Genomic DNA, 24,323 nt, shown 5'->3' with positions numbered 1-24,323 from the left:
CTGGAGTCCTGAGCGATCCGAGTTATCACCTGGGTGGTAATTAAGCAAACAAAAAGAGTTTCTAAAATGACCACAAACAAAAATCACTTCATTTTCAGCATATCATGATTTGATATGAAACACTTTACATGCTGGACAAAGTAGTTTCTAGGATGGTGATGATCGGTCCTGTATCATCTGGATATTTAAATGCTCACTGGAGATCTGCTGCATAGTATACAAAATACAACATGATAGTACAAAACACCATTCTTTGGTTTAAGAAACAACTGTAGAAATCACTACAATTCCAAGTTACTGTAAATTAATGAACAGACGTTTGAAAATGTAACTTGACTTAAATCAATTTGAACGTTTTTGGCTGTGTTAGAAATATTTTGTTTTTCATAAGCTGAATTTGCTGAATAATCTCACCAGTTAAGTGATTTCCATTCCTAAATTTATTGTGCTTGTTCCTCCTAGGAGAGTGTGTTAAAAGTTTTTCTTTCTTTAACTTTTTCACTGAAACACAAAAATTGAAGATAACTAATTGTCAACATTCTGTACAAGGAAAAGAGGATAACAAATTAAAGGAGGTGGTGCATGGCGGCCCACGGCCGAATCTTATTTTATGCATGATATTATGATAGACTTTTACCAAATACATGTCATTTTAGACACTAAAACGAAAATTGGCAAATGCTGTATACGCAGCGCCACCTAACATGATTTCTGTAAAAAATGTGTACCCTCCCTTTTAAATTAAATATATTTCTTGTACAAAAGTACTTGATAAATTTCATATTGCATTTATAGTCTCATGTGATGTTATATTTTATAAAAACATGTGTGTTTAGCATGAATTTGTATAATAGAAAGTGTAATTACAGCCTTTTTAGCAAAATTTACCTTCTTGAAATTTTCTTTTATTTGTTAAGTAGATAAAATGTAATAATCGTTGGAGTACTATCAAATTTTGCTTTTAAAAGACATGTTTGCATATTAATCTTAATACACAACCAAAAAAAATCATCAAAAATTACTGGATAACAAAAGATTTTTGCATACAAAGAAAGGTGATGAAGTAAATTGTATTAAAAAACCAAGGGTTAAAAAGGAGCACCCTGTCTGACACAATTCTTAAGCAGTAAAGTCTGATTGCATTGTTATTTTTGTTGGATTTTTAGCATTTGCCTCTATTTTCAGTACTTTCGGTACTTTGATATGTTGTCCAAAATTGGTGGTGTATGCATTTAACAATAATAAAATCTTGGCAAATCCAGTAATTCACCAAATAAAATTCATTAAATGTTTATGAATATCCATAGATTATTTCTAACCGGAAATTTTGATAGTACTCCATCAATAACTTTGTGGTATTAGACTTTAAATGAAAAGTTAAAAACAATGATTTTCACAAAGATGACATCAAATTAGGCTGAAATTTAATTTAAGTGTCATGGAGCGTGATGATTCATATACAAAATTAAACCTTAAACAAATGGGGTGAATTTGTTTCACAAATAGGAAATAAAAATATGTTCTATAATAGTTAGTGGTCAAAACATTAGCTTCTTATGCAGTTTGATCGGGGAATAATGAAATCACCAAAAAAAGAATATATACATTGAGGATTGGAAATTAATTCCTCCCACATAATCGGGGATATTATGCTTTTGACAAAAATATGTTTCCGGGAAAAAAATCGCTGTGGGCAGATTTAGCCCTCCTATGCACCACCTCCTTTCTATTAAAATTCTTTTCTTCTTTCAAAACATTGTATACAGAAATCTACATGTCTATTACAATAACAAAGAAATAATTAAAGTATGATTCCTACCTAGTTTCAACTATATCTTACAGATAGATTTTGGGAAGTCCCTACATCTAAAGTTGCAATAATTGAGCTGTCACCCATCATGCCTTCCATATCAATGACACTTGACCAGGGTGAACAATTTTACATAGAACTAATCTGTAGTAAGACTATGGGCAATGAATATTAAACTATGTCATACAGTGTCTCAATCCTTCCAGGACTTGTCACTGATAACCTGTTAAGGTATTTTGAGGGTGTATGTAGTAAACAATCGAAGAAAGCAGAACAATTTCCTGTATAAATACCTTTCTTGTCCACATTGTAACTCCAGTCAACGTCATTATCATCATCTGGGCTATCATGTTCATCACTCTCACCTTTCCCCAATGTCGTTACTCTATTACTGTAAAATTACAAAACAATAAATATCATACATGTAGCTTCTCAACTACTACACAAGAATTCCACAGAACTAGATGTGTCGCCTGTGCAGAAAGTTGGCTGATTACAAAAGATACTGCATGGAAACAGATTTTCTATTTTAAGTTACAGTGACCTTGACCTTTGGACCTGTAAAGCAATCCCAAGCAAGCACTTTAAATAGCAAACTAGCACTGACATGTAGTGATGTTCATAAAATGATATAAAAGCATCAATCATTCTTTTACGCCGAAACCTGTCAGTACATAGGATGCAAATCAAACATGAAATTTTGTACCAGATTCAGTGGTGTTGTTGCTCATCATCTTTATTTTCATTATTCTAATAAGTCAGTAAATTCATATAGAATTCTTCAAACTCCTAAAAAGAAATGTTTGTTATATGAAACCATACAACTTAATTACCAGTACATATATAAGATAAACAAGTTTCTGAGATCATCAACAATTAATACATCAACAACTTTTGTAAGTGTACCTTGTTTCACTTTCCTTGGCGATGCGGGCCTGACGGCGACTTGCTATTCGTGAACTGTTTCTTCCCATGCCCATACACTTCTCTAGGTGGGGAGCAAATCTGGATGCTGCTAGATTCCGTTGGCAGTTTGGACAGACACATTCAAATTGCTTCTTTGTTGGAACCTGTCCAAAAACATCCACTCCCAGCTTTTCTACTATTTCTGTTGAGAAAATGTATTTAAACATTTTAAAAACTTTTTTTTTTATAATTAATCATATAACCTTTATCAGGCTTATGTACAGTATCTATATTGAAAGCTATGTATCATTATTGTAAAGAAAATACTTTTAATTATACAGTACCAGGTATTATCACACAATTTAGTAAGTGTTTTGTGATAAAAATGTTATACAGTCAAATCTGTATTAAGCGGCCACTCAAGGGAAGTTGAAAAATGGTCTCTTAATAGAGACTGAATCAAATGGATCATAATGGGAGATGATCATGAGCGTTTCACTCAATGAAGTAGATGGTCAAGTACATATATGTTTAATTTCACATTATTTCAATGTTGATGAATTTACTGTAAATATTAGAAGCAATTGAAAATATTTCAGATCACTTACCATATTCACGTTGTGACCTTCAAAGAAAACAGTAAGAAATTAAAACAGAATACAGCATTAAACTATACTAAATTTATCATCATTGACCAGTTTTAACATTATAATAAATTTACCTAATAGCTTTTAATCATTTTCTTTAAAAAAGAAAAACAACAAAAGCAAAATAAAAAACAAACAAAAAAACAAATAATAAAACTTTTGAGATTTAGCATTGACATTCCATTATAATATATATAGTATATTTAAATACATCACTTATGTTTGTATATATCTACTTACTTGGGATCTGTATCCCCTAAAAACAATGTGCCAATCTTGGAAGCTCTGTGGATATCAAAACAAAGACCAAGTGTGACTTCATCAATCAGCTCATTCATTACGTCTGTCATCATACCCTGAAAAAAATAAAGAAAGAAAACATTAACACATAAAAATACAAGAAGCTAAGTACATGTACCAGTTTTAGGCAACTGTCAAACCCTAAATTACAAACAACGTCATATTTCATTTCTTGTCTTATAAAATGTATAGGTAACATCATGCTTATACCTACAATATACAGATAGTCTACAGGTCAATGTGGTTTACCTGACAGCTAGCTGTTGATGAGTTATAAACGGGTCTACATATGTAGATCTACATAACTAAAAGAGAAAGTTTGTGTCAAAAACAAATGCATTAAGTGTCTTCAAAACCTGTACTGAATACATCAATTCCTGGTTAATATTGCTCCTTTAAATAGTGCAATGCACTTGATGTAAGGAACCAATGAAAATAGAATGTTATCAACATAGGCTTTGTAGATCTAGAGCTTTTATTACAATATTATAATTAATGCTGCTAACAAACAAATGTTGTTTTGGATGTTGGAGGAAAAGTCACGAGGAAAACTAACTATGCATGTCATCAAAGGATCAGTTGGAATCATCACTAGTACATGTATGTCTAGAACCCCTAGCTTGTTCTATGGAAGAGTGGTATGAAGCACTAGATCACGCTTCACTGCACTCATCACAACAGCATTTCACTGCCATCACATTAGCAATCAGCACTACACCAAGACACAAATAAATATGGAATGCTTAACAAAATTGTGTGTTATCCTTAGGCTGGTGCCATACTTATATTCTCTGTATTGTTCAGTTTTAATATAAGTGCTAACTGCTGAAGCAAGTTCAAGATTTGGATTAATAGGTCTAGTAGACTAGAATATACCAAAGTACATGTATAATTAAATTTGCTAGTTTGGAGTAAAATTTAGCAATCCCCATTGCTCTACTACAATGGACAGATTGAAAGATACTCATTGGGATAGGATCTTGACAATGTGTCATCATTACAGAAACCTTAAGCTCAGACCATCGTTTTGAAATTATATTCAGTTTAAAAAATAATAACATTTTGTGTACGGTGTAACAAATACAAGACTGTGCATATAATTTAATGACAATGACTCAATGTCGGTTTCTTTTCATGAGCAGGGTCGGTTATTTTAATTTATCTATCGTGGTATAACAATCAATAGCATATCTTTCGCATTGTTCGTCTGCTTCGAAGTAACGGGCACAGTCAACAGTGAGTGACAGGTGTTTGCACTTACTCTGCCGATAACTTTGATGTGTGTTATCCTACAACATGTTCACCATGTAAGTAAGTTCATAAATAAAACATCATGAAATATTTAATTTACCTGTAAACCGATGTCGCCATTCTGTTGACAATGCGGATTTTTGTTATCCATGTCTTGCACACTTCAACAGTAGAAGAAACAAAACACCGATGACAGACACCGGAAATATGAACTGGCGCTCTTCGATTTCACAAATGGAGTCGGACGCGGGCAGTGCGGATTCCGGAAAATACGGTGCGTACATGTACATTTTGAAAAGTGCTGCGAAAACTTTAGTAGAAAAATCAATACTGATTTATCTGATGTGCCTTTCCATATTGCATATGTTTTTGATGACAATTATGATATTTACTGGGCTCATGATAAGATGATAAGACCTGTCAAGGTACACAAACCCTGTGTAAATAAACCTCATTCTTTAAATTGTTATCTAAGAAGGGCATTAAAAAAAAACCCGGAAAGCTATATTATATATGTAAAAAAAGCAGAACCACACGAAGATAGCTAACATGGGAAGTCCATTGAAAACAAAGAAACTATATGTAGTGTATGTAACTTCGTCAGCAGTCTATAGTCTAATTCAGGTTGGCCTACCATAAAGCCCTTTTCACATAATGCAAGTTTTAATGATCAGAACATTATTTTAAAAGAAAATGAAAAGAAAATGAACACATTGTATTGGAACAGAATGAAGTTGTGATTTGTTTTGTACTGTTGCCGACGATATGGGCAAATGCATGTTTCTTGAATATGTCTCTAGCGGTGCTATTAATATTAGAAATAATATACATGAACATAAAAGTGATAAATAAGCATTTTCCTTTCACACTGTAGACAGAAAACTTGAAAAGAAACGTTTTCATCATTGAAGTAAAGACGAAAGGATTTTGGTGGTATTTCAGATAGGATTTTAAAAGCTGATTACGAAGGTTCAGTATTTACCTATTTTTAAGAAGAACGATTCCATTGATAAGACTACTTTAATAATTATCAGTATTTTACCTGCACCATCCAAGGCTTGTTAGTCACATACGACAGTTTTGCTCCTCCTCTGTTAGTCACATACGACAGTTTGCTCCTCCTCTGTTAGTCACATACGACAGTTTTTCCTCCTTCTTTAGTCACATACGACAGTTTTGCCCTTCCTTTGTTAGTCACATACGGCCGTTTGCCCCTCATTTGTTAGTCACATACGGCAGTTTTGCCCCTCCTTTGTTAGTCACATACAACATTTTTGCCCCTCCTTTGTTAGTCACATACAACAGTTTTGCCCCTCCTTTGTTAGTCACATACAGCCGTTTTGCCCCTCATTTTTTAGTCACATACAACATTTTTGCCCCCCCCCCTTTGTGTGTCACATACGACAGTTTTGCCCTTCATTTGTTAGCTCATACGGCAGTTTGTCCCTTCCTTTGTTAGTCACATATGGCAGTTTCGCTCCTCCTCTGTTAGTCACATACGACAGTTTTACCCCTCCCTTTTAATTGTTACTCACATACGACAGTTTTGCCCCCCACCCCTTTGTTTGTCACATACAACATTTTTGCCCCTCATTTGTTAGTCACATATACAACAGTTTTGCCCCTCCTTTGTTAGTTTTTTTTCTCGGTTCTTAGACATCTCTTTTATGTCATCGAAAGGGAATATACCAGGTCAATATCAGGTCAAGCTCCCGGGAATGCAAATCTGAAGCAAAGTACTGATCTGTCTCCATGTCGATTTCTTGGTGATGATGTTGTTAATGTCACTATGGTTACGATACATTGAACTGCATGTATGAACATCAGATGACAGAATCGTCAAGTATCCCCGTATGTTGTATATTTACGAATGCATTAAGGTGATCAGTACTTGTGATGGAATGTGCAGCCGATCATAAAGAGTACTATAAAAAAAATCTTGCATACACATATATATATTGTAACCCAAATATACGTATCTGGCATATATACACAAACATATGGTCTGCCTTCTTGGTAAGTATTCTAAACTCTGTGATCATGTTACAGGTTATATAGTTTGGTGGAAGCCGTGGAATGATCAAATGTTGAAAGAAAAAATGTTTGCGACTTGGCAGCTATACTTACACGATGTTATATGTGTGTTATACAGAAAAGTGATACCATTTTATTTTTGCGATCCTTCGTGAGCAAGAATCAAAAACTTTGTGACGAGTTTTCTAAAATCTCATATGAAGTGAAAACTCATTCAATATACCTTACATTTTGACAACATCTCTTTTCTGTAAAAAAAAAAACAAACTTGAAAACATCTCTACCTGTATAATTTGCACACCCCAACTTTAAACTTTATTTCAGTACAAAAAAGAGGCCCAGGGAGCCTGTATCGCTCACCTGGTTGGATACAACCAAATGTCAAAACAATGTTCATGTTAAATTTGTTAATACAGTATCTATATTTATTGATGTCAAACAATGCTATATGTGGTTAAGGGGTTGGGATCTCAACGATTTCAAAAATATAACAAAGAAACTAAGACCCTAGGGGCGGGGAAAGACCCCAGGGCCTATTTTCATATCATGTGTTTATCTCTTTGTGCTCAACAATGTTATGTATGGTTAAGGGGTTGGGATCTCAATGGTTTCAAAGATATGTCCAAAACAAGAGGCCCATGGGGCCTGTATCGCTCACCTGATTGGATAAGACCAAATGTCAAAATAATGTTCATATTCAATTTGTTTTATTTGTATATCTCAAACAATGCTATATATGGTCATAGTGTGGGAATCCGAACTGCTTTAAAAATGAGTAAAGTCCAGACTCTCTAAGGTCTGAAAGACCTCAAAAATTGTTTTTAGAACATGCATTCATCACTTTATGACTAGTAGCGATTTAAAGGAATTACCTCTATTTCCCCTATTGGGCCCCGTCTCTTTGGCCCCTTTGGGGTCAGAGCAAACATTTATGCAAAATCTGTTCCCCTTCCCCCAAGGATGTTTCTGACCAAATTAGGTTCAAATCCATTCATAACTTTATGACTAGTAGCGATTTAAAGGAATTACCTCTATTTCCCCTATTGGGCCCTGCCCCTTTGGCCCCTCGGGAGTCAAAGTCACCATCTATGCAAAATCTGTTCCCCTTCTGCCAAGGATGTTTCTGGCCAAATTTGGTCAAAAACCAATAAGAACTTTTTTACTAGTAGCGATTTGAAGCAAATGTTGACGGATGATGGACGCTGCACCATGACATAATCTCACCGGGCCTTCGGTCCAGGTGAGCTAAAAACCCACCTAGGAAAAGACCCCAGGGCTTACATTCATGATATGATTGCTTTTATATCTTGATGTCCAGCAATGCTATATATGGTTATGGGGTGGGGACCTCAAAGGTTTAAACTAGTAGCAATTCAAAGGATTTAGCTCAATATCCGTTATTGGGACCCGCCCTTTTGGCCCCAGGGAGCCACACCCTCTGTTGATACGTTTGATCTCCTTTGCCCCATAATGCTCCAGACCGAATTTAATCAAAATCAATTCAGGCATTCAGGACTAGTAGGGATTTGAAGAATCAACCTCCATCTTTCTACTGAGCCCAGCCCCTCTGGCCCCAGGGGAGCCACACCCTCCGTTTATACATTGTTTGATCCCCTTTACCCAATAATGCTGCAGACTAAATTTCATCAAAATCGATTTGAATATTAAGGACTAGTAGGGATTTAAGGGACTTGCCTAAATTTCCCCTATTGGACCCCACCCCACCGGCCCCAGGGGAGCCTCACCAACCCTTTATACAACATTAGATCACCTTTGCCCAATAATGCTCCAGACAAAATTTCATCAAAATTCATTCAGATGTTCAGGACAAGTACAATGTAGGAATTCAAAGGAAATGTTGACGGACGATGTACGCTGCACCATGGCATAAGCTCATTGGCCCTTTTGGCCAGGTGAGCTAAAAACAGCGCAAATAACACGGCTTTTTATGGTAATATATTGAGACAGTCTTTTTGTTCTGCCATTTACAATCCATGATGTCATGTCATTGTCCATATTATGATGTCACAATCGATTTCTGACTGGCACAGCTAATGAAACAAGAGGCCCATGGGGCCTGTATCGCTCACCTGGTTGGATTGGACCAAATGTTGAAATAATGTTCATATTCAAATTGTTTTATTTGTAAAATTCTAACAATGCTATATATGGTTATAGTGTGGGAATCCCAACTGCTTTAAAGATTAATGAAGTCCAGACTCTCTAAGGTCTGAAAGACCTCAAGAATTGTTTATAGAACATGCATTCATCACTTTATGACTAGTAGCGATTTAAAGGAATTACCTCTATTTCACCTATTGGGCCCGCCCCTTTGGCCATTCGGGGGTCAGAGTCACCATTTATGCAAAATCTGTTCCCCTGTTTCTGACCAAATTGGGTTCAAATCCATTCATAACTTGATGGCTATAGTAGCGATTCAAAGGAATTACCTCTATTTCCCCTATTGGGCCCCTCCCTTTTGGCCCCTTTAGGGTCAGAGTCACCATTTATGCAAAATCTGTTCCCCTTCCCCCAAGGATGTTTCTGACCAAATTGGGTTCAAATCCCTTCACAACTTTATGACTAGTAGAGATTTAGAGGAATTACCTCTATTTCCCATATTTGGCCCCGCCCCTTTGGTCCCTCGGGGGTCAGAATCACCTTTTATGCAAAATCTGTTCCCCTTTCCCCAAGGATGTTTCTGACCAAATTGGGTTCAAATCCATTCATAACTTTATGACTAGTAGTGATTTAAAGGAATTACCTCTATTACCCCTATTGGGCCCCGCCCCTTTGGCCCCTTGGGGGTCAGAGCCACCATTTATGCAAAATCTCTTCCCCTTCCCCCAAGGATGTTTCTGACCAAATTGGGTTGAAATTCATTCTTAACTTTATGACAAGTAGAGATTTAGAGGAATTACCTCTATTTTCCATATTTGGCCCTGCCCCTTTGGCCCTGCCCCTTTGGCCCCTCAGGGGTCAGAATCACCATTTATGCAAAATCTGTTCCCCTTCCCCCAAGGATATTTCTGATAAAATTTGGTTCAAATCCATTCATAACTTTATGACCAGTAGTGATTAAAGGAATCACCTTTATTTCCCCTATTGGGCCCCGCCCCTTTGGCCCCTCGGGGGTCAGAGCCACCATTTATGCAAAATCTTTTCCCCTTCCCCCAAGGATGTTTCTGACCAAGTTGGGTTCAAATCCATTCATAACTTTATGACTAGTAGCAATTTAGAGGAATTACCTCTATTTCCCATATTTGGCCCCGCCCCTTTAGTCCCTTTGGGGTCAGAGCCACCATTTATGCAAAATCTGTTCCCCTTCCCCCAAAGATATCTCTGACCAAATTGGGTTCAAATCCATTCATAACTTTATGACAAGTAGCGATTTAAAGGAATTACCTTAATTTCCCCTATTGGGCCCCGCCCCTTTGGCCCCTCAGGGGACAGAGCCACCATTTATGCAAAATCTTTTCCCCTTCCCCCAAGGATGTTTCTGACCAAATTGGGTTGAAATCCATTCATAGCTTTATGACTAGTAGAGATTTAGAGGAATTACCTCTATTTCCCATATTTGGCCCCGCCCCTTTGGCCCCTTGGGGGTCAGAATCACCATTTATGCAAAATCTGTTCCCCTTCCCCCAAGGATGTTTCTGACCAAATTGGGTTCAAATCCATTCATAACTTTATGACTAGTAGTGATTTAAAGGAATTACCTCTATTACCCCTATTGGGCCCCGCCCCTTTGGCCCCTCGGGGGTCAGAGCCACCATTTATGCAAAATCTCTTTCCCTTCCCCCAAGGATGTTTCTGGCCAAATTGGGTTGAAATCCATTCATAACTTTATGACAAGTAGCGATTTAAAGGAATTACCTTAATTTCCCCTATTGGGCCCCGCCCCTTTGGCCCCTCGGGGGTCAGAGCCACCATTTATGCAAAATCTCTTCCTCTTCCCCCAAGGATGTTTCTGAATAAATTGGGTTCAAATCCATTCATAACTTTATGACTAGTAGAGATTTAGAGGAATTACCTCTATTTCCCCTATTGGGCCCCGCCCCTTTGGCCCCTCTGAGGTCAGAGTCACCATTTATGCAAAATCTGTTCCCATTCTGCCAATGATGTTTCTGGCCAAATTTGGTCAAAATCCAATAAGAACTTTATGACTAGTAGCGATTTGAAGCAAATGTTGACGGACGGACGGACGGACGACGGACGCTGCGCCATGGCATAAGCTCACCGGACCTTCGGTCCAGGTGAGCTAAAAATGCCTCATGGTATAATTCACCAGTGACATATATTCACTGGTTAATTGGATGTTTATGTGATAAGTTACATGTACATTGTATAAAGTGAGTTGCCAAGTGTTCTAACAACAAAGAAATAAAGGTGACTGTACATGAATCCTAGGCAAGTAAGACATTAATACTTTATTAATATATTATCTTTTGTTTACAGATGTGTTGTAGGGTACTGTTGAATAATGTTGTTGCTGCCTTGAGAAATGGAGTCCCAAGAGTGCTGACAAATTGGCGATACACACATACCACAGGATGGTTGGAAAAACTGTATACCCCTCCCCCTGCCCAGCAGGGGACTAACATGAGGCATATGGGCAGTACAGTCACCTGCGATTTGATATATTTTGGTAGTTTTAATTCCTGTAACCTTGAATTTAAGGGTGGAGCCACAATGTCCCAGAAGGTAGAGAATTCTAGCAATCCAGAAAAGTCTGCCGTGGATACAGGTGTATACATGAGGTCTCACTAATAATCCAGGTAATAGAACCCTGATGATGGCTAACTTCATAACCAAAACATGTAAACAACTCTCTCCAATAAATTGGACCATTCAATGAATCTCCGTGTTGGGCTCACCATCTTTACGTAAATCAGCAATCAGTTCTTTGTACATTTCATCCTTGAAAAGTAGCACAGGAACAATATTTTCTTACAGGAAATAAGTAATAAAAAGCTCAAAATTTCAACAATTTTAAATATGAAAATATAACACCATTGCATTACAAATTATCCAAACAACTTTAACAGATCAAAGAAAATCACAAATGTATTCAGTGCCAGAGGTATGTTTCATCATAATGTCCACACTTCTGACTGCAGGAAGACCATGTCCAGTTCCAGCATTATGTCTGGTGAGGTACTAAGCTGGTTTCCCATCTCAAATGATAACAGTTAGCCATGTTATGTTGTATGCTGGCTCAGGGAAACAGTCCACCTGTTATAAATATCATCACAGAAAGTGTCAGAGACATGGCATCTACTTAATAAACATGATAAATGTATGGGAAACCTCAACAACTCTAGTTAGACACCATAACCAACCACCTGTCATTGGGGAACCTTTATGACATATCTCTAGTTAGACACCAACCACCAGTCATAGGGGAAGCTCTATAACAAACTCTAGTTAGACACCAACCACCAGTCATTGTAACCTCTATAACAAACTCTAGTTAGACACCAACCACCAGTCATTGTAACCTCTATAACAAATTCTAGTTAGACACCAACCACCAGTCATTGTAACCTCTATAACAAATACTAGTTAGACACCAACCACCAGTCATTGTAACCTCTATAACAAATACTAGTTAGACACCAACCACCAGTCATTGGGGAACTTCTTTAACTACGTATCTACAGTTAGACACCGACCACCTGTCATTGGGGGACCTCTATAACAAATTCTAGTTAGACACAAACCACTAGTCATTGTAACCTCTATAACAAATTCTAGTTAGACACCAACCACCAGTCATTGTAACCTCTATAACAAACTCTAGTTAGACACCAACCACCAGTCATTGTAACCTCTATAACAAACTCTAGACACCAACCACCAGTCATTGTAACCTCTATAACAAACTCTAGTTAGACACCAACCACCAGTCATTGTAACCTCTATAACAAACTCTAGTTAGACACCAACCACCAGTCATTGTAACCTCTATAACAAACTCTAGTTAGACACCAACCACCAGTCATTGTAACCTTTATAACAAATTCTAGTTAGACACAAACCACTAGTCATTGTAACCTCTATAACAAACTCTAGTTAGACACCAACCTCCAGTCATTGGGGAACCTCTTTAAATATCTTTAGTTAGATACCAACCACCAGTCATAGGGGAACCACTATAACAAACTCTAGTTAGACACGAACCACCAGTCATTGGGGAACCTCTATAACTACGTATCTACAGTTAGACACCGACCACCAGTCATTGTAAACTCTATAACAAACTCTGGTTAGACACCAACCTCCAGTCATTGGGGATCCTCTTTAAATATCTTTTTAGTTAGATACCAACCACCAGTCATAGGGGAACCACTATAACAAACTCTAGTTAGAGACCAACCACCAGTCATTGTAACCTCTATAACAAAATCTAGTTAGACACCAACCACCTGTCATTGAGGAACCTCTATAACTATGTATCTACAGTTAGACACCAACCAGTCATTGTAACCTCTATAACAAACTCTACTTAGACACCAACCACCTGTCATTGTAACCTCTATAACAAAATCTAGTTAGACACCAACCACCTGTCATTGGGGAACCTCTATAACTACGTATCTACAGTTAGACACCAACCACCAGTCATTAGGGAACCTCTATAACTATGTATCTACAGTTAGACACCAACCACCAGTCATTGGGGAACCTCTATAACTACGTATCTACAGTTAGACACCAACCACCAGTCATTGGGGAACCTCTATAACTACGTATCTACAGTTAGACACCAACCACCTGTCATTGGGGAACCTCTATAACTATGTATCTACAGTTAGACACCAACCACCAGTCATTGGGGAACCTCTATAACTACATATCTACAGTTAGACACCAACCACCAGTCATTGGGGAACCTCTATAACTACGTATCTACAGTTAGACACCAACCACCTGTCATTGGGGAACCTCTATAACTACGTATCTACAGTTAGACACCAACCACCAGTCATTGGGGAACCTCTATAACTACGTATCTACAGTTAAACACCAACCACCTGTCATTGGGGAACCTCTATAACTACGTATCTACAGTTAGACACCAACCACCTGTCATTGGGGAACCTCTATAATTACATATCTACAGTTAGACACCAACCACCTGTCATTGGGGAACCTCTATAACAAACTCTAGTTAGACACCAACCACCAGTCATTGTAAACTCTATAACAAACTCTAGTTAGACACCAACCTCCAGTCATTGGGGAACCTCTTTAAATATCTTTAGTTAGATACCAACCACCAGTCATTGGGGAACCTCTATAACTACGTATCTACAGTTAGACACCAACCATCAGTCATTGTAAACTCTATAACAAACTCTAGTTAGACACCAACCTCCAGTCAGAGGGGAACCGCTATAAATATGTCTAGTTAGAACTTAGATACCAACCACCAGTCATTGGGGAACCTCTATAACAAACACTAGTTAGACACCAACCACCAGTCATTGTAAACTCTATAACAAACTCTAGTTAGATACCAACCTCCAGTCAGAGGGGAACCGCTATAAATATGTCTAGTTAGAACTTAGATACCAACCACCAGTCATTGGGGAACCTCTATAACAAACACTAGTTAGACACCAACCACCAGTCATTGTAAACTCTATAACAAACTCTAGTTAGACACCAACCTCCAGTCAGAGGGGAACCGCTATAAATATGTCTAGTTAGAACTTAGATACCAACCACCAGTCATTGGGGAACCACTATAACAAACTCTAGTTAGACACCAACCACTAGTCATTGTAACCTCTATAACAAACTCTACTTAGACACCAACCACCTGTCATTGGGGAACCACTATAACAAACTCTAGTTAGACACCAACCACCAGTCATTGTAACCTCTATAAATATATCTAGTTAGACACCAACCACCAGTCATTGTAACCTCTATAACAAATTCTAGTTAGACACCAACCACCAGTCATTGTAACCTCTATAACAAATTCTAGTTAGACACCAACCACCAGTCATTGTAACCTCTATAACAAACTCTAGACACCTACCACCAGTCATTGTAACCTCTATAACAAAATCTAGACACCAACCACCAGTCATTGGGGAACCTCTATAACAAATTCTAGTTAGACACCAACCACCAGTCATTGTAACCTTTATAACAAATTCTAGTTAGACACCAACCGCCTGTCATTGGGGAACCTCTATAACAAACTCTAGTTAGACACCAACCACCAGTCATTGTAACCTCTATAACAAACTCTAGTTAGACACCAACCACCAGTCATTGTAACCTCTATAACAAATTCTAGTTAGACACCAACCACCAGTCACTGGGGAACTTCTTAAACAAACTTTAATTAGACATGAACCACCAGTCATTGGGGAACCACTATAACAAACTCTAGTTAGACACCAACCACCAGTCATTGGGGAACCTCTATAAATATATCTAGTTAGACACGAACCACCAGTCATTAGGGAACCTCTTAAACAAACTTTAGTTAGACACGAACCACCAGTCATTGGTGAACCTCTATATATATCTAGTTAGACACTAACCACCAGTCATTGGGGAACCTCTTAAACAAACTTTAGTTAGACACCGACCACCAGTCATTGGGAAACCTTTATAACAAACTCTCGTTAACCATAGTCCAATATATTTTGCATTGAATGATGCTAATAAATGTATTACAGCACAAATAAAAGTTGTTTAATCAAGGTTTTTAAATTTCAGACATATGAATTTATTGGAACTGTGGTCAGTAATAGATGTTACAACAAAGTATCAATTTACACTGCTCAAACAAGAAAGTCATATCTTTGTCTGGGTTATCTCAATGTATCATATCTTTTCAAAGAGCTGGTAAATGTTATCTATTCCATGACAACAATTTTACCTGCAACCTCTAGAGTGGTCCCAGTCACATAGCTGCTGTGGTCCGACGCTAAAAACAGACAGGCATTGGCTATTTCTGAAAAACAAACATTCACATCATTTATCATGAGTTATCACGAGTACAGACAGTATGCTGCACATGCATACACTTGTCTTAAATTTAAGAGGTAAGTCTTTAAATAAAGTGCACTCTTCCTTAAACCTTGGTTTGCTTTTCTTCAATTTTAAAAAAGAGGCCCATGGGGCCTGTATCGCTCACCTGGTTGGATTAGGCCAAAATAATGTTCATATTCAATTTGTTTTATTTGTTAATCTCTAACAATGCTATATATGGTTAAAGTGTGGGAATCCGAACTGCTTTAAAGATTAATGAAGTCCAGACTCTTTAAGGTCTGAGAGACCTCAAGAATTGCTTTTAGAACATGCATTCATCACTTTATGACTAGTAGCGATTTAAAGGAATTACCTCTATTTCCCCTATTGGGCCCCGCCCTTTTGGCCCCTCAGGGGTCAGAGTCACCATTTATGCAAAATCTGTTCCCCTTCCCCCAAGGATCTTTCTGACCAAATTGGGTTCAAATGCATTCATAACTTAATAACTAGAAGAGATTTAAAAAAATACCTCTATTTCCTGTATTGGGGCCCGCTCCTTTGGCCCCTTTGGGATCAGAGTCACCATTTATGCAAAATCTGTTCCCCTTCCCCCAAGGATCTTTCTGACAAAATTGGGTTCAAATGCATTCATAACTTAATAACTAGAAGCGATTTAAAGAAATTACCTCTATTTCCTGTATTGGGCCCCGCCCCTTTGGCCCCTCGGGAGTCAAAGTCACCATTTATGCAAAATCTGTTCCCCTTCCCCTAAAGGATCTTTCTGACAAAATTGGGTTCAAATCCATTCATAACTTTATGACAAGTAGCGATTTAAAGGAATTACCTCTATTTCCCCTATTGGGCCCCGCCCTCTTGGCCCCTCGGGGGTCAGAGTCACCATTAATGCAAAATCTGTTCCCCTTCCCCCAAGGATCTTTCTGACCAAATTGGGTTCAAATCCATTCACAACTTTATGACTAGTAGCGATTCAAAGGAATTACCTCTATTTCCCCTATTGGGCCCCGCCCTTTTGGCCCCTCTGGGGTCAGAGTCACCATTTATGCAAAATCTGTTCCCCTTCCCCCAAGGATATTTCTGACCAAATTGGGTTCAAATTCATGTGTAACATTATGACTTGTAGTGATTTAAAGGAATTACCTCTATTTCCCCTATTGGCCCCTCGGGGGTCAGAGTCACCATTTATGCAAAATCTGTTCCCCTTCTGCCAAGGATGTTTCTGGCCAAATTTGGTCAAAATCCAATAAGAACTTTTTGACTAGTAGGGATTTGAAGCAAATGTTGACGGACGACGGATGCTGCGCCATGACATAACCTCACCGGACCTTCGGTCCAGGTGAGCTAAAAATACAATTCCAAAATATGTTGCTGCAATAAATTTACAGATGAGAACTTACCCTCTGGCCGTCCGAGTCGCGATAGCGGGATAAGCATCTTGGTCATTTGAATCAGATGGTCAGGTACTTTATCAGTCATTGGCGTTTCAATAAACCCAGGTAAGATGGCATTCACACGGACACCAAATCTAGAAAAGATTTTAAATCACCTGGTAAAATTTGTAGTCATGTACAACTTATTTTTACAAGAAGTTTTTCACAGACAAATTCAGTTTTCACAGATTGAAAGACAGATGTTCCTCACAGAAATATTGATGATTTACATATTTCCCACAAAAATTCTTCCTGTAACATTTTGACATTGATATTGGTATCTTCATTTTACTATTGCCAACCTGCCCAATTTAGAAACCCATCTAACATGGGATTTGACAAAAAAAAACATATTCTTTGTAGCCAGTTAAAGAAAAAGAATCTAAATTTAGTAAAAGGCCTTGGTCAATCACAGATTTGAGAGCATGCACTATTATAACAAGTATTCAATGCTAATTAGAAAACAATGAATTTCTTATTTTGCCTTTCCAATCAAAACAGAACTGACAGAAAACTCAAACCTTCCCATCTCCTTGGCAGCAGTTTTTGTAAGTCCCACAACTCCTGCTTTAGATGCTGCATAGTTTGTCTGGCCTACATTGCCGACCTAGGGAGTGTGAACAACGATACACAAAACTGTGAAGTACATTGTATATACATTAATTACAAAGAATTTCAGTGACTCTCTGAGTTAAAACATCTATTTATGTTCCATTCTACCCTCATTTTATTTCCTTATTTTACACTTATATCAGATTTCCATCGGATTCATTGGAGAATCAATATGATTATGCTCTGATGAGTTTTTCACATCTTACCATACCTTTGTACCCACGAAACTCACACTGTACAAAATCTGAGTTCAGCCCTACCCACCCCCACCTCCTATCCCTTTTGAATTCGATAAGTCCAAAAGAGTTCATTGTGATATGCCGAAGTGAACTTGTCAACATACATTTGTATTAGATTTCCATAATAGTAACGGTGCATTCTGTGACAGTAAGGGCTAACAAGAGTTTGTACATTCTGTGACAGTAAGGACTACCAAGAGTTACAGTACATTCTGTGACAGTAAGGACTAACAAGAGTTTGTACATTCTGTGACAGTAAGGGCTAACAAGAGTTTGTACATTCTGTGACAGTAAGGACTAACAAGAGTTACAGTACATTCTGTGACAGTAAGGACTAACAAGAGTTACAGTACATTCTGTGACAGTAAGGACTAACACAAGAGTTTGTACATTCTGTGACAGTAAGGACTAACAAGAGTTTGTACATTCTGTGACAGTAAGGGCTAACAAGAGTTTGTACATTCTGTGACAGTAAGGACTAACAAGAGTTACAGTACATTCTGTGACAGTAAGGACTAACAAGAGTTACAGTACATTCTGTGACAGTAAGGACTAACAAGAGTTTGTACATTCTGTGACAGTAAGGACTAACAAGAGTTTGTACATTCTGTGACAGTAAGGACTAACAAGAGTTACAGTACATTCTGTGACAGTAAGGACTAACAAGAGTTTGTACATTCTGTGACAGTAAGGACTAACAAGAGTTATAGTACATTCTGTGACAGTAAGGACTAACAAGAGTTTGTACATTCTGTGACAGTAAGGACTAACAAGAGTTACAGTACATTCTGTGACAGTAAGGACTAACAAGAGTTACAGTACATTCTGTGACAGTAAGGGCTAACAAGAGTTTGTACATTCTGTGACAGTAAGGACTAACAAGAGTTACAGTACATTCTGTGTCAGTAAGGGCTAACAAAAGTTTGTACATTCTGTGACAGTAAGGGCTAACAAGAGTTACAGTACATTCTGTGACAGTAAGGACTAACAAGAGTTACAGTACATTCTGTGACAGTAAGGACTAACAAGAGTTACAGTACATTCTGTGACAGTAAGGACTAACAAGAGTTACAGTACATTCTGTGACAGTGAGGACTAACAAGAGTTTGTACATTCTGTGACAGTAAGGACTAACAAGAGTTACAGTACATTCTGTGACAGTAAGGACTAACAAGAGTTTGTACATTCTGTGACAGTAAGGACTAACAAGAGTTACAGTACATTCTGTGACAGTAAGGACTAACAAGAGTTACAGTACATTCTGTGACAGTAAGGACTAACAAGAGTTTGTACATTCTGTGACAGTAAGGGCTAACAAGAGTTATAGTACATTCTGTGACAGTAAGGACTATCAAGAGTTTGTACATTCTGTGACAGTAAGGACTAACAAGAGTTACAGTACATTCTGTGACAGTAAGGACTAACAAGAGTTACAGTACATTCTGTGACAGTAAGGACTAACAAGAGTTTGTACATTCTGTGACAGTAAGGACTAACAAGAGTTACAGTACATTCTGTGACAGTAAGGGCTAACAAGAGTTTGTACATTCTGTGACAGTAAGGACTAACAAGAGTTTACAGTACATTCTGTGACAGTAAGGACTAACAAGAGTTTCAGTACATTCTGTGACAGTAAGGACTAACAAGAGTTACAGTACATTCTGTGACAGTAAGGACTAACAAGAGTTCAGTACATTCTGTGACAGTAAGGACTAACAAGAGTTTGTACATTCTGTGACAGTAAGGACTAACAAGAGTTTGTACATTCTGTGACAGTAAGGACTAACAAGAGTTACAGTACATTCTGTGACAGTAAGGACTAACAAGAGTTTGTACATTCTGTGACAGTAAGGACTAACAAGAGTTACAGTACATTCTGTGACAGTAAGGACTAACAAGAGTTACAGTACATTCTGTGACAGTAAGGACTAACAAGAGTTACAGTACATTCTGTGACAGTAAGGACTAACAAGAGTTACAGTACATTCTGTGACAGTAAGGACTAACAAGAGTTACAGTACATTCTGTGACAGTAAGGACTAACAAGAGTTACAGTACATTCTGTGACAGTAAGGACTAACAAGAGTTTGTACATTCTGTGACAGTAAGGACTAACAAGAGTTTGTACATTCTGTGACAGTAAGGGCTAACAAGAGTTTGTACATTCTGTGACAGTAAGGACTAACAAGAGTTACAGTACATTCTGTGACAGTAAGGACTAACAAGAGTTACAGTACATTCTGTGACAGTAAGGACTAACAAGAGTTACAGTACATTCTGTGTCAGTAAGGGCTAACAAGAGTTCGTACATTCTGTGACAGTAAGGACTAACAAGAGTTACAGTACATTCTGTGACAGTAAGGACTAACAAGAGTTACAGTACATTCTGTGACAGTAAGGACTAACAAGAGTTACAGTACATTCTGTGACAGTAAGGACTAACAAGAGTTACAGTACATTCTGTGACAGTAAGGACTAACAAGAGTTACAGTACATTCTGTGACAGTAAGGACTAACAAGAGTTACAGTACATTCTGTGACAGTAAGGACTAACAAGAGTTACAGTACATTCTGTGACAGTAAGGACTAACAAGAGTTTGTACATTCTGTGTCAGTAAGGACTAACAAGAGTTACAGTACATTCTGTGACAATAAGGACTAACAAGAGTTCGTACATTCTGTGTCAGTAAGGGCTAACAAGAGTTCCCTGTGTACCTTTCCTGATATGCTGGAGATATTGATGATGGATCCACCAGGAGCTTTACTCTTCACTAAGGCACGACTGACAGCCTGGTTTACTAGGAACGTACCCTGTAATAGAATGTACACCGAGACATCATTATGATAATCATAAAATTATTATGCTGTAAATTCATGTTCTCATTTTTGCCACACTCAAACTTGAAAATGCATTACATATTTTCAACAGAATTAGGTCACTAGGTATAATGGATTGGTTTGGTTTATTTTGTTTTACGTCCTATTAACAGCTAAGGTCATTTAAGGACGGCCTCCCGTGCTTGCGAGATGGATGCGTGTGGTGAGTGCGTATGTATGTTTGGGAGGCTGCGGTATGTTCGTGTTAAGTCTCCTTGTGATAGGCCGGAACTTTTGCCGATTTAAAGTGCTACCCCACTGAAGCATACTGCCGAAGACACCCAGCAGCACACCCCACCCGGTCACATTATACTGACAACGGGCCAACCAGTCGTCCCACTCCAAATATGCTCAGCGCTAAGCAGGAGTAGCAACTACCATTTTTAAAGACTCTGGTATGTCTCGGCTAGGGGACAGGACCCAAAGCCTTCCTCACAGGGGCGAACGCTCAACTAAAGGCCAAAAAGTGAGGCAGTGTCAAGGGAGACGTTAGGAAGAAGAAAGTTGTTAAGAAAGAAGAGAAAAGATAAGTTCCCAAATTTAGTCGCCTCTTACGATCATGCAATGGGGGCAGCAGGTACAATTCTTACGCCCTACCTGCAGGGCCAAGGTATAATGGAATTACCAATATATAAGAGTAATATACATATGTAGCTACAAGAGGTTTATTATCTATGATTATTGCGCCTATATCAACCAGCCATTCTTTCCTTAACTCCCTTGTGATTGAGCATATATAGCTACAGCTGCTGTTATCCTTTACAGCATGTACACACAATTTCCAAAAATATTTGTTGAGTTAACAGTGCTACATGTGCTATATTACTTAATACACATTCTGCAAGTTCATATTGTTTAAACAGCAGCTGTATACATCAATTCTTTATCTCTTAGAAATAGGTGTGACTTAACTTGCAGCTGATGTCAATCAAAATAATTTTTATCTTGAGGTCAAGATTTTACAAATGGACTTGACAAAATATTCACAAAATTAACAAGGGAAATTCTAGATTTAATAGTCTTGATCAAATTATGAAATATTACCATATCATGTAACTATTACAATAACATCCTATTTACAGTAGTCATTAAAAGAAAAGTATATCATTTCATGCTATTGCATGGGGCTTTTAATGGGATGATTCATCAGGCAAAGCAAACAAATTGTTTAACATCAAAAACTAAGGCACAATATAGATCTATTGTATTATACAGTCAAATTTTGTTATCTTAGACTCTGACAATGCAAAGACCCTGCTAAACTTTGAGCAAAAAATTCAGTTACTAGAGTGAAATTCTATATGAAATATCCACAGTTACCTGGAATCCTCAAGATATCTCAATTTGTCTTAATGATCCAACTGACTTTAATATATTGAGGTTTGACTGATAACTTTGTTTAGGGCCCAGTTGTTCAAAAGGTGATAAGCTTATATTAATTATTAATTACTTTATTAGTCTTAAAACTTAAAAACCTGATGATTGTGTGTATACTTTAAAATAAGCAGGTAGGAAGAAACTAATGAGTGTTTTAATGTAATTTCATACAATTTTGTCAAGTTAGTTTTACAGGAAATTATTTTATCAGGATTTCAAAGTTGTTGTTACACTGTGATTATTCTCATCACCTTTTGAACAACTGCCCCAGGTTACTGGGTCCTGATAATTATCATGAAAAAATATTGTCAGACTGATAATTTAATTTCAGTCAGCTAAAACTGATAAATACTCTAAAATAAACGAACAGCAATAATGACATTAGCACGATACCTTCAGATTGACCGCGATGACATCATCAAAATCTTGTTCACCCATCTTTAGCATGAGTTTGTCTTTAGTGATTCCAGCAGAGTTGACAGTTACTGTAGGTACAGCTGAAAATTTGTCTTTCAACTGACCAATCAGGTCTGTCACGGAGGCTGAACAGGAAACATCTGCACTAAAGGCCTGATGGGCACCTAGGGTGACAAATATAGACATGAAAATGTAACAAGAGGGGTTGATTAATCAAACGCTACTTAAAAGTAAAAACTACATGCCAAGTTTATAATGAAATTAGTCAAATATAGGGGTAGACTTCCCAACAAGATTAAAACAGAAATAAAGTAGCAATCAACTTGCAAATCATAAGGTGAAAATACTGTTAAAGAAATCACAACTGCATATGATTAGCTACATGTATTTATTTTACCTACCATACTTCAAAACATGGACAGAAACTGAAAGAGGGAATCTCTGGACAAGATTAAAACACTGAATTCAACAATGGGCAATAACTCCAGCAAATATTTTCAAAATAAAATGCCACTCAGGATAAAACATCTACATATCTCAATTATAAAACCATGTAATCTACAAAGTTTGAAATAAGATCAGCAGAAACCTGAGAGAGAAGAAGGTTTATGAGGGACAGAATAGCACAACCATACAATAGTACTCCCATCAAATGTCACTATATCTCTGTGAAAATAGTTTAATAGTTCATGGGCATGCTCAATTCACAGAAAATTCTAAGAAACTGTTGCAACACTCCAGAGAGGATACCACCTATGAAAGGTTCTGCAGTCTGAAAACTTTGCATGCCAACATCTCCAAGCATATACTAAATACGATTACCTTCAGGTAGGGTTTCCAAAGTACTCTTGGCAGTTTCTGCATGTAAATCGACTACAGCTACAGTGGCTCCCTCTTTAGCAAACACCTGGCACACAGCTTTTCCAATACCACTGCCTGCACCTAAAACAGAGAATTATGTAATGATGATAACTGAATTACCACTGCAAATAGGCTATAACAAATTAACACATCTGAACCTGGTTCCATTGTGTTTGTAAGCCATTGCTTTATTTAACACTATTTATAGGCTACTGATATGCTCTTTTTACAAAGGCTATACAGTATATATAGGATCTTAAATGAGTTTTCATTTCACAGTATCTTAGAGGAGTCTTTGAAGTTTATAATTTTAAAATTAACCCGTTGTGATGACTTACTTAGCTTCAATCTTACCTTGGTTACTGGAAAATGATGCCATATAAAGATTTTAACTCATATGAACTATGTGACAATAAGAGTAGGTCAAGGTCATTTATTTGAACAAGAGGCCCAATGGGCCTGTATCGCTCACCTGGCTCTACAGCAAATTTGCAGTTGATTGGGCCAAACAGAAGATCAAATCAAAATTTAAGACTAGGTTATT

At 37.6% G+C, this 24,323-nt stretch overlaps 2 protein-coding genes and 1 non-coding gene across 3 annotated transcripts; all 3 read right to left on the bottom strand.

The window, feature by feature from the left end:
- Positions 1 to 414: 414 nt before the first annotated feature.
- On the bottom strand, positions 415 to 5,065 carry LOC117320921 (ataxin-7-like protein 3; the record flags this gene model as incomplete). The annotated part of the gene is made up of 6 exons (XM_033875401.1): positions 5,015 to 5,065; positions 3,604 to 3,719; positions 3,325 to 3,341; positions 2,717 to 2,918; positions 2,104 to 2,201; positions 415 to 501 (listed from the first exon to the last, which is right to left on the bottom strand). Coding segments are annotated over exons 1-6 (571 nt in total), but the record flags the coding sequence as incomplete, so codon positions are not given.
- LOC117320922 lies at positions 4,392 to 4,496 on the bottom strand. Its single transcript, XR_004531182.1, has one exon. It is a non-coding gene; the product is annotated as a U6 spliceosomal RNA (small nuclear RNA).
- A 6,860-nt stretch (positions 5,066 to 11,925) lies between the features above and the next one.
- On the bottom strand, positions 11,926 to 23,860 carry LOC117320920 (estradiol 17-beta-dehydrogenase 8-like; the record flags this gene model as incomplete). Its single annotated transcript, XM_033875400.1, is given in 7 exon segments — positions 11,926 to 12,183; positions 15,857 to 15,931; positions 17,364 to 17,491; positions 17,918 to 18,003; positions 20,963 to 21,058; positions 22,895 to 23,082; positions 23,741 to 23,860. Coding segments are annotated over 7 exon segments (710 nt in total), but the record flags the coding sequence as incomplete, so codon positions are not given.
- Positions 23,861 to 24,323: the final 463 nt, after the last annotated feature.

The sequence above is a fragment of the Pecten maximus genome, unplaced genomic scaffold (genome assembly GCF_902652985.1).
Source record: "Pecten maximus unplaced genomic scaffold, xPecMax1.1, whole genome shotgun sequence".
Classification (NCBI taxonomy): Eukaryota; Metazoa; Mollusca; class Bivalvia; order Pectinida; family Pectinidae; genus Pecten; species Pecten maximus.
The sequence above is the reverse complement of the archived record's forward strand: the minus strand, read 5'-3'. Positions and strand labels throughout refer to the sequence as shown.